Source organism: Hylobates moloch, unplaced genomic scaffold (genome assembly GCF_009828535.3).
Source record: "Hylobates moloch isolate HMO894 unplaced genomic scaffold, HMol_V3 SCAFFOLD_9, whole genome shotgun sequence".
Lineage (NCBI taxonomy): Eukaryota > Metazoa > Chordata > Mammalia > Primates > Hylobatidae > Hylobates > Hylobates moloch.
Genome location: NW_026652284.1, coordinates 2963980 through 2978313, shown reverse-complemented (window position 1 = coordinate 2978313; position 14334 = coordinate 2963980). Strand labels below are relative to the sequence as shown.

The following is a 14334-nucleotide window of genomic DNA, read 5'->3' as shown; positions in this document are numbered from 1 at the left end:
CCACTCCTGGGGGAACCAGAGGCCTCTTACCACCCTGGTGCCAGGGGGATGGGCGTCCTGTGTGCTGTACTGGAACCAGCCCCAAGTGAGGTGGTGACATGCGGCCTGGGCCCCTGTCCCTTTGGGATGCTCCTGGGGCTGTTCATGAGCACAGGGTGCTCCCAAATCCCACGTTCCCAATTTGTGTCCCCTCCCAAGCTGCTGGGGGGGCTGAATCCAGCTGTGCAGCCTCGGGGGAGTCTCCTCAGATGCCAGGTCCAGATGTCACTCCACGCGGTGAGACTTTGGGTGGTGCCTGGAGCGCTGGCCTGGGGCCTGCTCCCTTCATCCCTCCCAGGAGCCAGCCCTGTCCCCCGCCCTCCGGCTCCCGCCTGTCCTTCTTCAGAGCGTTGCTTCTTCTCCTCTGGCATCAGGAGTCCCCGTCCCTAACCCTGAGCCCCTGCCCGTTTGCCCTCGAGCCCCCAGTGCTTACGACCTGGTTCCCAACTCACTGTGGAACTGGTGGGGACCCCAGCGTCCCAGCTGGGCTTTGGGTGGCATCACAGAGGTGGGCACGGGCCATTCCTCCTGTGCCCACGGGGACAGCTTTGCCACACAGCAGATGCCTGGGTATGTGTGGCTGGGCTCAGCAAGGGCAGGGCCACTCATTGGCTTGGCCACCATTCAGCCGGGGCACTGAGCATTTGAGGCCCCTGGGTTCTGGGGAGATGCAGGGAAGGTGGCCCGGGCTGCCTTTAGGAGGGAGCAGAGGGGCGAGGGCCGGGCAGGCTCTTGGCGCTGCAGCCCAGGCCGGGGCAGCTGAGGCGGGACCCCAGAGCACTGTGGCACTGAGGGGTGACTCAAGGGTGAGCTGGTGCCATGGGAGGCTTTTGGTTTCATCGCTGTCTCCACCCCTACCAGCCTGGCGACCTCAGCCTCCTTTTTCTCACCTGTGAACTGGGCTGACAGTATCTCCTGGGCCTGGGGTCGTGCCTGTCAGAGCCTAACCCTTTCCGGGCTGCCTGGCACAGAATGGGACTCAGAAACGGGGTGCCCATGCGCAGAATAGCCCCAGCAGGGCAGGGGTCAGGGGCTGGCCTGGGCTTCCTCAGGCCCTGGAGTGAGAAGCAAGCACGAGTGCTGGCCGGCAGGGCACCATGCGCGCCCCTCAGCCTCTACACACCTCCATCTGCCACCTCACCAGCCGGGCCGAGACTGCCGCCAAGCCCTCCACTGTCACACGGCTGGGTGACTGGTGACTCAGGCTGTGAGGCCACAGTTGGGCTTGGTGGCAGGCACCCTGCCCCGGCCTAAAGGGCTCCACATGTGGCTCTGAATGTCCAGCTTTGCCTGCGGTGTGCCCGTGCCAGGTTGTTGGGGCCTCATTGTCAGGACCGTGTCCCCAAGGGCTTGGCTTCTGGCCTTCTCTTTCTGTAGTGATTCTTCTCCACTGGTAATTCTCCAGTTGGTTGGGGCAGGGTGCAGGATGGCTGAGAGCCGAGGGCGAGAGGCAGCAGCTGCGCACCCCACAGCCCGAGGACACCCTGGCTTGCCTGGTGCAGGGTCACCCTCCTGCCCTGGACAGACAAGGAGGCACCTCCTCTCCTGAGCTCTGGGGGGGAGGCCAGCAGGCTGGATGAGCCCCAGTAGGGTGGGAACCTGCTGAAGCCTCAGTTTCCCCACCTGGCTCACAGCAGCAGTGAGGATTAGATGAGCCCCCTCCCCGGGCTGGCCCCGCAGTGGCTGTGTTGTGGTGTTGCGGTGGCTGCGGTCAGAAGGGCAGCAGGCGTCAGCCCCTGGTCTGGCTTCTGGGCTGTGGAGCCTGCTGCCTGCCTCAGGCAGGGCCGCGGGGTGATGGGTGCTCCGGCCCGGCCCGGCCCAGAGTAGGTGAGGCTGTGAGTACAGCTGAGAGGGCGCCTGGGTGTTCAGGGGTCTTGCCCGCAGCCCCCTCAGTGGGTACTTCCCTGACAAACCCGGCTGGGGGGCCCTTTGAATAAAGGGGCTCCTGCCCTCTGAGGAGCAAGGTCCCTGAGAAGGAAGCGGTGGGGGAGGGGCTCTGATGGTGGAGCTGCCGCTCAGGTCCCTCCCCCCAGGCCCACACTCCCTGAGCCGTGGCCTCCACTGTGAGCTGGTGGCTGCAGAAGGCAGAGGAGTGGGCACCCAGGGGCGGCCTCATTACCACGACGACCCCCGCCCTGCGTGAACCAGCTCCCCAGCGTTGGAGCCTGTGTGAGCTGGTGCTGGCTGCAGGGGAATGAAGGGCTGGTCTTCACGGGGGCTGCCAGGGCTGCAAGGGTCATTCCCTTTCCGGGGGATGGAGGGGGTGGTCAGTGGCCCAGGGAAGCAGCACGTAGCCCGGCACCACTGCAGCCTGAGAGAGGGGATAAATATTTACCATGCACAGGCCCAAACGCTCTCAGCTCTGCCAAATATTGTTCACTGCGGTGGTCGGTTTCTGTCCGGGCAAGTGGTTTCATGTCCTGCCAAGACGGGGTTTGCAAGGCGCTCCCAGAGCGTCTCTTTGCAGTGCTCGTGCATGAGTACATGCTTCCGGGAAGCGGCCCGCCCGCCCGCCACTGGCCCCGCTTGTTTGTTGGGTCAGGGTCCCCAGGGCCCACCTCCGGCTTCCCATGCAGCAGCCCTGGCAAGCTGGGGGTGTTTCGTTACCCAGAGACGGCAGCCCGGCTGCCCTGGCCGCTCCCAGAGGCTCAAGGGCCCTTGATCCCAGGCTGTTGGCTGGGCCCCTGGTCACCGCCCCTGCAGACAGCGGCAGAGATGGGGGAGGGTGGCTGGCTGTGGGGTCTGCAGGCTGCAGGGCAGGCCGGGGGTGGGTGCATCTTCTACTCCTTGGGTTTCTCTTTCTGTGTCTCTCTGTCTTGCCTCTGTCCCTCTCTGCCTCTCTCTCCATTCTCCCGCTGCACACATCCACGTGAGCAGTTGTCCTTGCAAACACAAACGCCTCAGAGCCTTGGGACCCCTGGGCAGGTACCACGTGGTGAGCAGTGCCAGAGTTTCCTGCCACTGCTGCAGTGAGCCCCGACAGACCAGGTGGCTTCAAAACAGCAGGGCTTTATTCTCTCCCAGCTCCAGAGGCCGGAAGTCCGAGATCAAGGTGTGGGCGGGCTGGGCCCCTGCAGGGGCTCTGAGGGGGCGTCTGTCACAGCCCCAGCTTCTGCTGCCGGCTGTCTGGGAGTGCCTTGGCTTGTGGCCACCATTTCCATCTCTGCCTTCCTGTTCACACAGCCATCCCCTGTGCTTGTGTCCAAATTTCCGTCTTATAAGGGCGCCAGTCACTGGATTAGGGCCCCCCATCCACTGTGAATGACCTCATGGTAACTTAATTGCAGGTGAAGCAAAGACCCTATTTCCAAGAAGTAAGGTCGCATCCGGGCGGACCTGAGTTTGTGGGGACATTAGTCACTGCAGAACAAGCAGCGGGAGTCAGGGTGTCAGAGTGGGCAGGTGGCACAGGTGGCCATCTGTCTTGCTGGTCCTTGCTAGAGTGAGGGTGGAGGCTGTTTGGGCAGCGGAGGGGTGAGGACCCAGGCGTCGGGGCGGCTCCCCAAGGAAGGACAGCAGGGTTGGTGCGCAGATCCTGGGGCTGATGTGACCCATGCTCTGAGGAAGCAGGAAAGGAGCTTCCTCGAGAGGCAGAGAACCTTCCAGAAGGCAGAGGAGTAGGCACCCATGTGGCCGAGGCCTCGTTCCCCTGATGACCCCAGCCGTGCATGAACCAGCTCCCTGGTGGCAGTGGGGCCTGTGTGAGCTGGTGGTGGCTGCAGGGCAATGAGGGGTCGGTCCTCATAGGGGCTGCAGGGTCCGCAGGCCGACCAGCCCTCTCCAAGGGTCTTTCACTTTAGGGGGCATAGAGCGGGTGGTTGGCGGCCTGTGGGGGGCAGCTCGAGTTGGAAGAGGCCCAGGCAAGAAGGAACTGAGACTTAGGAGCCCCGGGCTGGGGGTGTGATGGTGGGTGGCATGCTGGGGCTGTGTGGGCTGGGGTGCCCCACCTCCCACCCTCCCTCTGCTCTAGGTTTGTAGCTGTCTCACTCAGGGCAAGTCCCAGAGTGGGAGAGGCAGGCCCCTTGCCAAATGTTCTGCCAAGACTTCCCATGCGTGGGGGCTGGTGATGCCTGCAGGAGCAGGGTAGAGACAGGGGCTGGGCAGGGGATGGCGCAGGGTGCCCTGGGGTGGAGACAGGGGCTGGGCAGGGGATGGCGCAGGGTGTCCTGGGGTGGGGACAGGGGCTGGGCAGGGGATGGCGCAGGGTGTCCTGGGGTGGAGACAGGGGCTGGGCAGGGGATGGCGCAGGGTGCCCTGGGGTGGAGATGGGGGCTGGGCAGGGGATGGCGCAGGGTGCCCTGAGGTGGCCGGGCTTTGTGGGCTGCACGGTGCTGGTGGCCTGGGGCAGCCTCTGGACTTGGGGAGGGGGACGGCATGTCCTCTGGGTAGCTGGAGTCTCTCTGGCTGTGGGCACCTTCTCAGGCTAGCCAGATCAGGCTGCCCATTCCCAGGAGGACACTGCCATCTCCTGGGGGGCCCTACCATTTTCTGCTCAGCCTTAGTGACAGCCCCAGCCCGTCCCATCCGAGCAGGAGCCAGCCTGTGGACCAAGGCTGTCCTGGCCGCACTGCCTCCGGGAAGCCCTCCCTGCCTGCCCGCCATGGCGCCTCCTCTCTGACCTGGGCCCACACAGGTCCTCCTGCTACTCCCCATAACTGCTTCCTCCAGGTCCCCTCTGTCTCCCCAGCTCAGCTTTGTCCTCCTAGGTATAGGGGGCAGTGGCCATGGCACCTGTGTGTGGGGCTCCTACTGGGGCCGTCTGCTTCACTGATGGACTCAGAATGTGGAGTCTGAACTGGCACCTCCCTTGCCTGGCACAGCCCACCCGGTCCTGGGCACCATGGGCCAACTTGGCTCATCCCAGAAATCATTCTGGCTCCAGGGCTGGGCACTTACAACTCCCCGAGATGTTCACAGACCTGCCTGGCACTGAGAGCCGAGCGAGCAGTGAGTTGTGCGTCCCAACACCAGCCTGGAGCCAGGACCACCGTCAGGAGGGAGACGGCCGGGCAGAGGCAGTGGGGTAGTGTGTGCCCGGGTTGCATGCAGCACGGGGCCACTGTCGCTGGCTCCAGCACGGCCCCTGCTGCCTCCGTGCTGCCCCCTCATTCACAAGAGCCTGGCTGGGCATTGGCATCAGCCACCCCACCCGGGAACCTTGGTGCTGCAGCCTGTGCCGCTGGGAACCCGGCTGACGCAGAGTCAGTCTCCCCAGGGGTGCAGTGAGAGCCAAATACAGCCAGTCCCGCGATGGTAAGCACTTCGCTTCTCTCTTTCTTTCTAGAACCGTCTACTACATGGGCTACAGGCAGGTGTATACCACGGAGGCCCGGACTGTGCTCAGGTGCTGCCAAGGGTGGACGCAGCAGCCCGGCGAGGAGGGCTGCCTCTCGGGTGAGTGCCGCCTGTGCCTCCCTGCCCTCCCCTCCGCCTCCACCCCAGAGGACTCAGCAGAGCTATGAATCTGCCCTGGGCCTGGTGGGGATCGCCCTTCCCCAGCAACACGAGAGACTCAGGGGCCACTCACTCAGCAACGCCACTTGCCAAAGGCTGCAAAAGCGACGTCAGCGAGGCTGGCAGAGCTGCGGAAAGAGAGAGCTGGGGCCGGGTGGGGTCAGTCCACTTTGCTGGCTCTGCCGGAGGACGGGAGCCTGCCATTGGCGGGGTGTCTGAGGGTTTCCTGGGGCCATGCATTGGTGTCTGTGGTTCATGTACTCCTGAGCCTAGTTCGGGGTTCACCTGCCACACCACACTCACCCCCAGCTCCCCGAGTCCCTCTCCCTGCCCTGTTTCCCTATACCATGTTCTCCCAAGGCCAATCCGGGCCGGGTGGTGGGCCTCAACTTCAGTGGGTGCGAGGGAGCCGTTCCTTCCTCTCTCCGTTATGTAGCCAGCACAATTTGAGAGGCCTGTGCCGCACACAGCCTGACCCGGGCAGGTGCTGATGTGCTGGGGCTCAGAGGTGGGGGCCCAGGACTGGAATTGGGTGGTCTGAGCTGAGTGGGCGGCTCTCAAGCCTCTGCTTTGTAAAAGCAATGGGGCTCACAGCTACAGAGATGTTTGGGAAGGGTTTCAGGCATGGGGACAGAAGCCCCCACTGGTGAAACAGCCTGGGCAAAGGGGTCAGTGTCCCTCCCTGGGAGGGGTCAGTCCAGAGGTCGTGGGACCCTGTCCCATAAAGCCGGCCTCCCCTAAAACATCGAGGTGGCATCCTGCCAGTGAGGGACAGGCCGCACCGTGGAGTGTGGCTGGGAGTCACGCACTGCCCACATTTTTATTTTGTTACTTTTTATGTTTATTTTTTAGAGGCAAGGTCTCCCTGTCAACCAGGCTGGAGTGCAGTGGCACCACCATAGCTCACTGCAGCCTCAAAATCCCGAGCTTGAGCAGTCCTCCCACCTCAGCCTCTCGAGTAGCTGAGACTGCAGGCGTGCAGCACCGTGCCGGAGTAATTGTTGTATTTTTTGTAGAGACAGGGTCTCACCATGTTGCCCAGGCTGGTCTTGAGCTCCTAGGCTCAAGCGATCTTCCACCTCGGCCGTCCAAAGTGCTGGGATTACAGGTGTGAGCCCCCATGTCCGGCCAGCACTCCCCACGTTGAGGGTTAACGGGCAGTGGGCTCCCCTGGGCTCTGGTGACAGGAACAGAACCCGGCTCTAGGGGTCCTTATGGCAGGTAGTTGCCTGGAGCCGCAGGGGCTCTTCTCACACAGGAAGCATGCGGGCTGCAAACCGGGGCTGAAGTCGCCCGTCCTGGCTCGAGCTCCAGCGGGAAAAGGGGAAGAGAAGGGATGATGGCCCTGTTTTTCCAGTAGAGGAAGTGGGTGATTCTCTCCAGGAAGGGAGGAGAGTAACAAGCAAGAAGGAGGCGACAGGGCCACTGCTGGCAGCAGGGAGGGGGGTGCTGGCCAGCCGCCCCTCGGAGGGGATCACAGCCCTCACTGTTGCTGGTGGCGCCTGAGCTGTGCGTTTCTCTGCTCCTGTTGTCTGGGAGGAACAAAGGGGTCTTTTTAGTGGGGAGGGGGCAGACATCAAAGCCAAGGTTCTCCCAGGTTTCCACTCCGAGTCAGGGGTTCTGGGGCCTGCCAAAGGGGATTCTAATAATGGGGGGAAACGACAGGCAGCTTGGAGCAGGGTGGGGGGCGGGGAGAGGAAGTGGGGCTGCCAGCCCGAGTCCCCAGGGTTTACTGGGGGAGAGCGGGCTTTTTGCTCCCAGGAGGGGACTTGAAGGCACAGCTGCATGAATGGCTGGGGTGGGGGTGGGGGTGCCCCTGGGCCTGGGGTCCTGGGTGGGCGGGGGTGGAGAGCCCGGGCAGGGAAGGCAACTGCAGGTAGAGGTGTGTGTGGCCGCGTTCCCCCGATGCCGTCCCCTCTGAGCCCCGAGCTAGGCTCTGGCTATCCTCGTGTATGCCTTGTGTTCACCTGCCTCAGCAGTAACCATCTCAGAGTCAGGCTCCAGGGCAGCGGCTGGGCTGTCCCCTGAGGCTTGTTCAGCCTCTCCCCGCTGTGGGGACCTCAGTGTCTCGATGGTCCCAGCAGGGCCTAGCGAGTGTGCGCATCTCCATCACCAGCCCGGCTTGTGGTGAGCTTCGGGCCCGTCCTGCCAACTCTGTCTGCCTGTGCTGTGGCCAGGCACTAGGCCGCCATCCACATGTGGGACCCTGGGGCCTTAGAAGAACGCGGTGGCTCTGCCCTGGCCTGGCCCTGCTGGCTGGAGTGGGGTGGAGGACATCTTGGCTGAGACCCTCTCCGGGCAGCCTGGGCTGGGCTGAGGCTGGGGTCAGGGAGCAGGGGAGGGTGGGGGTCCTGGTTGTCATGTCGGCGGAGTCCCCACACAGATCCTGGACTTGAGCTTTGGCTTTCTCATTGTTTTTAAACATTCATTTTTAGCACAAAATTTGCTTGTTTGTATGTTTTACTTTTGCTTGTTTTCATGGCCCCGGGAATCCCTGTGATCTCCTTCTCCGGCCGCTCCCTGTTCACCCCCACGGCTGGGTCCCAGCGAGTGAGGGGGGCGGTGGGTGGGTGGAAGTCAGGGTTCACACAGGCTACGCCTGAGCCCCAAGGGTGGGAAGGGTGCTGCCTGGTGCGTCCTGTGCTAGCCATGGAGTCATTCATTCATTTGGTCACTCAATTATTTGCTGAGTTTTGGCTCAGCTGCTGCCGAGTCCTGGGGGTTCAGGGGACCCTGGCAGCAGGTGCTTGCCCACGTGGAGCTCATGGCTGGGACGCTGACCGTGAGCAGATGCTTCTCATTTGGCCAGGGTGTGACGAGGCCTGCAGAAGTGAGGATGAGCAGATGAGGGCCAGCAGGGGCCTGGGGGGTGGTGCTGGGGACTGCGGGGTTGTCTGGGGGGCTGCCCGGGAGCCCGGAACGTCAGAGAGGGAGCAGTGAGTCAGGGTCAGCGGGGGGCCTGGCCAAGGCTTTTGGACCTCCCCACACCACGAGGCCTCCAGTCCAGGCAGGGAAGCCTGCAGGCCCTTCCTCAAGCTGCCCCTCTCAGGGCAGTAGGCTGCATGCCGGGACCCACAGGCCTGGGGGCACCGTGCCAGCCTCCCTCTGAACCGGCTGCTCTCCCGGGGCCACTGTGTGAGGTTGTTGGGCTGGCTGGGGCTGGGGGCTTCTCTGCATCCCACAGGAGTGCCCTGGCAGGGCAGAATGGGTGGCCTCGGGGACCCTGGCCTGGCCTGACCTGAGCCAGCATGTGGAGCAAGTGTTCGCTGATGGGCCGGGTGCCGATGCCCGTCCAAGCAGCCAAGAGTGGAAAACATGGCTCAGTCCTGGGCTCAGTTCCCTCCAGGTCTCTTGTGAGCTACGAGACCTTGGTAGCAGCCCCCACCAGCCCCCTCGATGGTGCCCCATCCGGTCCCTTGTGAACTCTGAGGCCTTGGTAGCAGCCCCCACCAGCCCCCTCGATGGTGCCTCATCAGGTCCCTTGTGAACTCTGAGGCCTTGGTAGCAGCCCCATCCGGTCCCTTGTGAACTCTGAGGCCTTGGTAGCAGCCCCCACCAGCCCCCTCGTCCGCGCCCCCATCAGGCCTCAGGCCCCAAGACTTGGGTGTGACAACGCCCACCTGAAAACCTGGGATTAAATGAGTCACTTCATATGGAGCCTTTGCTTGGTGCCTGTATACAGTAAGCACTCAAGCAATGCCAGCTCTTGTTCTTAGAGGAGGAGGCCTGGGTGAAGCCTGCTTGGCCTGTGGTGACTCCTGTTACTAGCAGTGACAGTGACAGTGGCACACACGGTGATTGGGCACCTCGGTCACGGCATCCCTTGGCCAAGGGCTTGGGTGCAGGGGCTTGTGAGCAGGGGTCTCTGAGGACCGAGCCCAGGGCCTTACCCCCTGCTCGGTGGTTCTGGGATGTCTCTTCCCGCCTCCCCGTGCTCAGCTGAGGCTCTGCCTTCCCACCCTGGGTGAGCCGAGCGTTTCCGACGCCACGTTCCAGCTCTGTCGTGTGCTTCCCATCTCTGCCGGCTCATGCGAGGAGGGCGGGGCACGGCTGCTGGTGGGGTCGGGGGCTTGTGTTAGGTGGGAGTCTCAGGGTCGCTGCAGGTGCCGAAGACCCTCAGCCCCTGGGAGGCTCTGCCTCTGTGGGGTCTGCTGAGAGTCACACATGGCTGCTCATGGTCTCCCCAGCCAGTGTGCCTGTGGGCATTGGGGTCGCGCCCAGCCACGGTCCTCCCTGCTCCTTAGCCCAGGGCACCGCTGTCCTTGTGAGCTGGAGGATGGTGGTGGGGTGCACAGCCCCTGTGTAGGACAGACGCTCACTCCGTATTTACACGGCCCCTGTGCAGGATAGATGCTCACTCTTTAGAGGGCCCTGTGAGTCAGGGCTTGGCTGTGTCTCTGCCCTCCCTTTTCTCACCCTTTGCCCCTTCCTCGTTTCTCCATCGCCCTCCAGCCCCTGCTGGCAGGGGAGGGAGAGGGGAGGCCCCTGAGCCGATGATGTCCCCCCCGCCCCCAGCCATTGTGAAATTTCCTTGCTTCGTGTGACCTGGACACCCGGCCGTGGAGGACAATGTCAGGGCCTGGGAGCCCCGCTGTGTTTGTGTAGGAGCGAGGAGTAGGCTAACGCCCGTGAGACTGGCCGGAAGCTGCTAATCGTGTTATGATTTCTCTGAGAGCCACTTACTTAGTGCCAGGCGGGGTGGCGGGGCCTCATGACTGGGGCTTCCAGAGCCCACGACATCCTGCAGAGCCTGTGGCCCGGGTGCAGTGGGGTTCGGGCCCACTTCTCTTGCTGGGGGGTGTCCTTCCTGCTCAGGGATTCTCTGAATTCCACTTTTATCCTGGTCCAGTGCTGGATTTTTCCCAGACCCTGCCGATGTTTCAGCCAGTCTCCCTGGTCCTGGCAGCACCATTTACCTTGGGCACCCCTCCTCCAAGCCGGGCTCCCCAGTGGGCAGAGTAGCAGATGAGCACCAGCCTGGAGCAGCTGACTTGCCAGCCCTTCCACATGCATACCCTGAGCTGGAACTGTGGAGGAACAAGGCCCAGGAATACCCTCCCTGCAGCCCCCGTACCCCGCAACTCCTCATATGGGCTGTGCTGGCCTGGTCCAGGGGAGCGGGAGGCCACTGGATGGAGAGGCAGGGCCTCAGCGTGCAGTTAGGAGCTGCACCAGCTCCGGGGGCTGTGATGGGCACTGGGAAGGGATTCTGTGGTCCAGTAAGCGCTTCCTAAACCAGAGTTCAGCAGATTTCTTTTTTTTTGCAGGAATTTTCAGAGCCTTTAATATGCGAATGTGCAGTGTGGATTCCTGAGACAGACTATACAGGCTTTCCCAAACTAATTGCACTTTGAATCTAGAGGCCATCTTAGAAAAGAAAAATAAAGAAGCCACAAAGTCACAGAGATAAAACAGTGCCGTAAAGTGTGTTGAACGGGGCCGATGCAGGCGATCCACTTGACACACGGTCATGGAGGCCCGGCAGCGGCTGGCATGGTGCTCTGGACCCAGACGGTAGCAGTGAGCAGAAACCTGCACCTGCCCTGACCTCCTGGGGCTCCTGTCCTTGCAGGAGACACTGAGGAAAGGATGAAGTCGTCAGTGAGAAATGCTATGGAGAAAGTGAGGCAGGAGGAAGGGGCAGAGGGGCCGGGTGGTGCTGGCTTGGATGGGGGTCCAGGAAGGCTCCTCTGTCCAGGTGGTGGTGGTCTGCTGATGTGAGGGGTGGGCCTTGCACGTGCCTGGGAAGAGGTCACAGAGTAGGGAACAGAAGGTGCGGGGCCCTGAGGCAGGATCTTATGGCTGGAGCAAATGGGATGGGCGTGGGGTGGGGACCACAAGCCTAGCACTGAAACCAACGTGAATTTACTCTCTCACAGTTCTGGAGGAGAGAAGCCTCAGATCAAGGTGTCAGCAAGGCTGTGCCCGCTCCTGAGGCTCTGGGGGAGGGTCCGTCCTATCTCTTCCAGCTTCCGTGGTGTTCCGTGGTTGTAGACACCTCATTCCCCGCTCTGCCTCCATCTCTACGTGGTCGTCTCCCCTCTGTGTGTCTCTGGGGCCTTTTCTAGAGGCCCTAGGGCCCACCCTAATCCAGCAGGGCCTCATCTCAGTCGTGGTATTCATCACATCTGCAAAGACCCCATTTCCAAGCAGGGTCACATTTAGAGGTCACAGGAAGGCAGGAATATTTGGGGGACAGGATTCCCCCCACCACAGGGGGATAGGCCTGGGGCCCTCATGAGGGCAGGGGCAGAGTCTGTGCAAAGGAGGGGCTGGGCCTGTCATGCAGGGCAGTGGTGGGAGTGAGGGCTGCTTCATGGTGGCCCTCGTGAGAGGTGATAGGGCTCAGTTCAGGGGGGTCAGGAGGTGCAGAGAGAAGGGATGCGATTCTGGATTTGCAGATGGAGTGAGAACTGAGTCTAGAGAGCTTGGACCTGGCTCTGCCTCCGCGAAGGCTGGGGCTGCAGGACCTTGGAGCCCCTCTCTGTGTCCAGCCTGCCTGGCCCTCGACTCTGGGGCAGACGCCCAGTCACCCATGGCCCAGGGAGGATGCCTCAGTGCAACTACCCAGAGCTTCTCTCCAGGCTGTCCTGCCCCCTCCTGCCCCCTCCTGGCCACTCCTGCCCCCTCCTGGCCATTCCTGGCCCCTCCTGCCCCCTCCTGGCCATTCCTGTCCCCTCCTGGCCCCTCCTGTCCCCTTGCTACTTGGGGGATGCTGGGCTGTCCAGGGAGAACAAAGACATTCTCAGGAAATCCATGGCCTGCGCGGGCTTTGAGTCTGTAGGGAGGTGTTGCGATGGTTCGTCTCATGAGCAGTGCAGGCTCAGAGATAGCCAGGTCCACGCATGGCTGTGTCTTTCCACAATGTCAGACTTTACTGATGCTATTTCTATCACAGAGGCTGTGAGCTCCATGGAGTTCCCGAGGAGGCGGTTCTCCTTCGTGCTTCCAGTTCACTCCGTAGTCAGAGCCGCAGGCACACAGGCTCCCGCCACTCCACACGCCTGTCAACATTGCAAACTACGTATCATAGTGTACTTAGTCAATATATAAATGCTATAGATTAGACATTTCACAACAAACAAAGTCACATTGAACACTGGGAAAGAAAGAGATAGGAGAAAGGGTTAACGGGAGAAAAGACAAACAAAAGACAAAAAGCATCTCCTGGTCTGGCCGTGGCGGCCTCCCTGGGCCTTGCAAGGGACTCTGATGTGGCAGAGACTTTGGGGCAGATGCTGACTTCTTTCCACGAGGACAGCCCTTTCCGGCAGCTGAAGGCCTGCTGGTGTTATGACCACGGAGTCCTCGGTGAGGCCTGAGAGTGGAGAGTGTGCTTGTTTGTGTTGCATGCAATCTTTATTTGTAAAATTTGTTTATTAAGCAAAAGACATCTTGTCCTTCTTGGCAAAGTGCCCTCTGAGATGTGAAATAGAGTCTGACTCTAAGATGGAGTTACTTATGTCAAGGGTGCTATATACAGCCTGTGTTGCTGCAGAAACCCAGGACGGGGGTGGTGCCCTTCCTCCTTGCACACAAGTAGGGTTGGCAGAATCGATGGGGGTCCAGGCCACTGGACAGTGCCCTGGATCTGGGCTGTGGTGCACCTGCAGCCTTGGCACCTACAGTCGGGGGTGCCAGGGTAAGACCTGGGCTTGGGACCCCACATCCAGCTGTTGGACCATCAGGCCGGCGGGCCCTGCAGGTCTCCCTCCCCTCCTGGGTCATCCGGGCCCTGTGGCCTCTGCCCACCTGGTTGGCCGGGCCTGCTGGGAAGGGGCTGCAGGGCCCTCTGTGGACCCCGGGCCGCCCTCCATTTTCCTGCCTCTGCCGTTTCCTTTTCCTTTTCCGTTCTGGCCACATGCCAGCCCTGAGTCCCAGCGTGGGAATTGGCTGAGCTGGCGCCCCAGGCTCTGGGCTCCGTTTTCCTCCATGCAGACACAGCACAGGCTTCACAAATGGCCTGGCGGGACCTGCTGTCCCACTGTGATCCCCACCCCTACACCCCAGGTCTCTCTTCCTGTGGAGTCGCATCCAGACTCATGGACCCCTGTGCCAGGCACACATTTGCATCTGGACCCGCCGCCCACCAGATGAGCTCACGCACCGCCTTGCACAGATTGGCACACACACACACACACACACACACACGCATGCGCACACACATCTGTGAGCACCTATTCACGATCATGCCCATACATGCTCACTCGAGCGTGCACAAGGCCACACGCCACATACGTGTTTATGTGCAGACATATGCTCACACACCATGCTCAATCATCTGCACAGGACATGTGTCCTCACTCACACCCACACACAGGACACATGTCACACCTACACACAGGACACATGTCACTCACACCTACACACAGGACACATGTCACTCACACCTACACACAGGACACATGTCCACACTCATGCCCACACACAGGACGTGTCACATGCACACAGAGGACATGTGTCCACACACCCACACACAGGACATGTGTCCTCACACCCACACAGGACGTGTCACACACACACACAGGACGTGTCTACACACCCACACCAGGACATGTGTCACACCCACACACAGGACATGTGTCCTCACACCCACACAGGACATGTGTCCTCATTCTCACACAGGACATATGTCCTCATTCGCACCCACACACAGGACAAGTGTCCTCACATCCACACACAGGACACATGTCCTCACCCACACACAGGACAAGTGTCACTCACACCCACACACAGGACACGTGTCACACCCACACACAGGACACGTGTCCTCACACCCACAGGACATGTGTCCTCACACCCACACACAGAACATGTGTCACTCACACCCATAACAGGACA

At 61.5% G+C, this 14334-nt stretch overlaps 1 protein-coding gene across 1 annotated transcript in view; it reads left to right on the top strand.

Annotated features, from left to right (window-relative positions):
* Window positions 1-14334, top strand: part of MEGF6 (multiple EGF like domains 6) — a 116871-nt gene that overhangs the window by 10195 nt on the left and 92342 nt on the right. The window contains exon 3 of the mRNA XM_032758699.2: window positions 5324-5433. Within this exon, the coding sequence (XP_032614590.1) occupies window positions 5324-5433 (110 nt within the window). The remainder of the gene's footprint in view (window positions 1-5323; window positions 5434-14334) is intronic.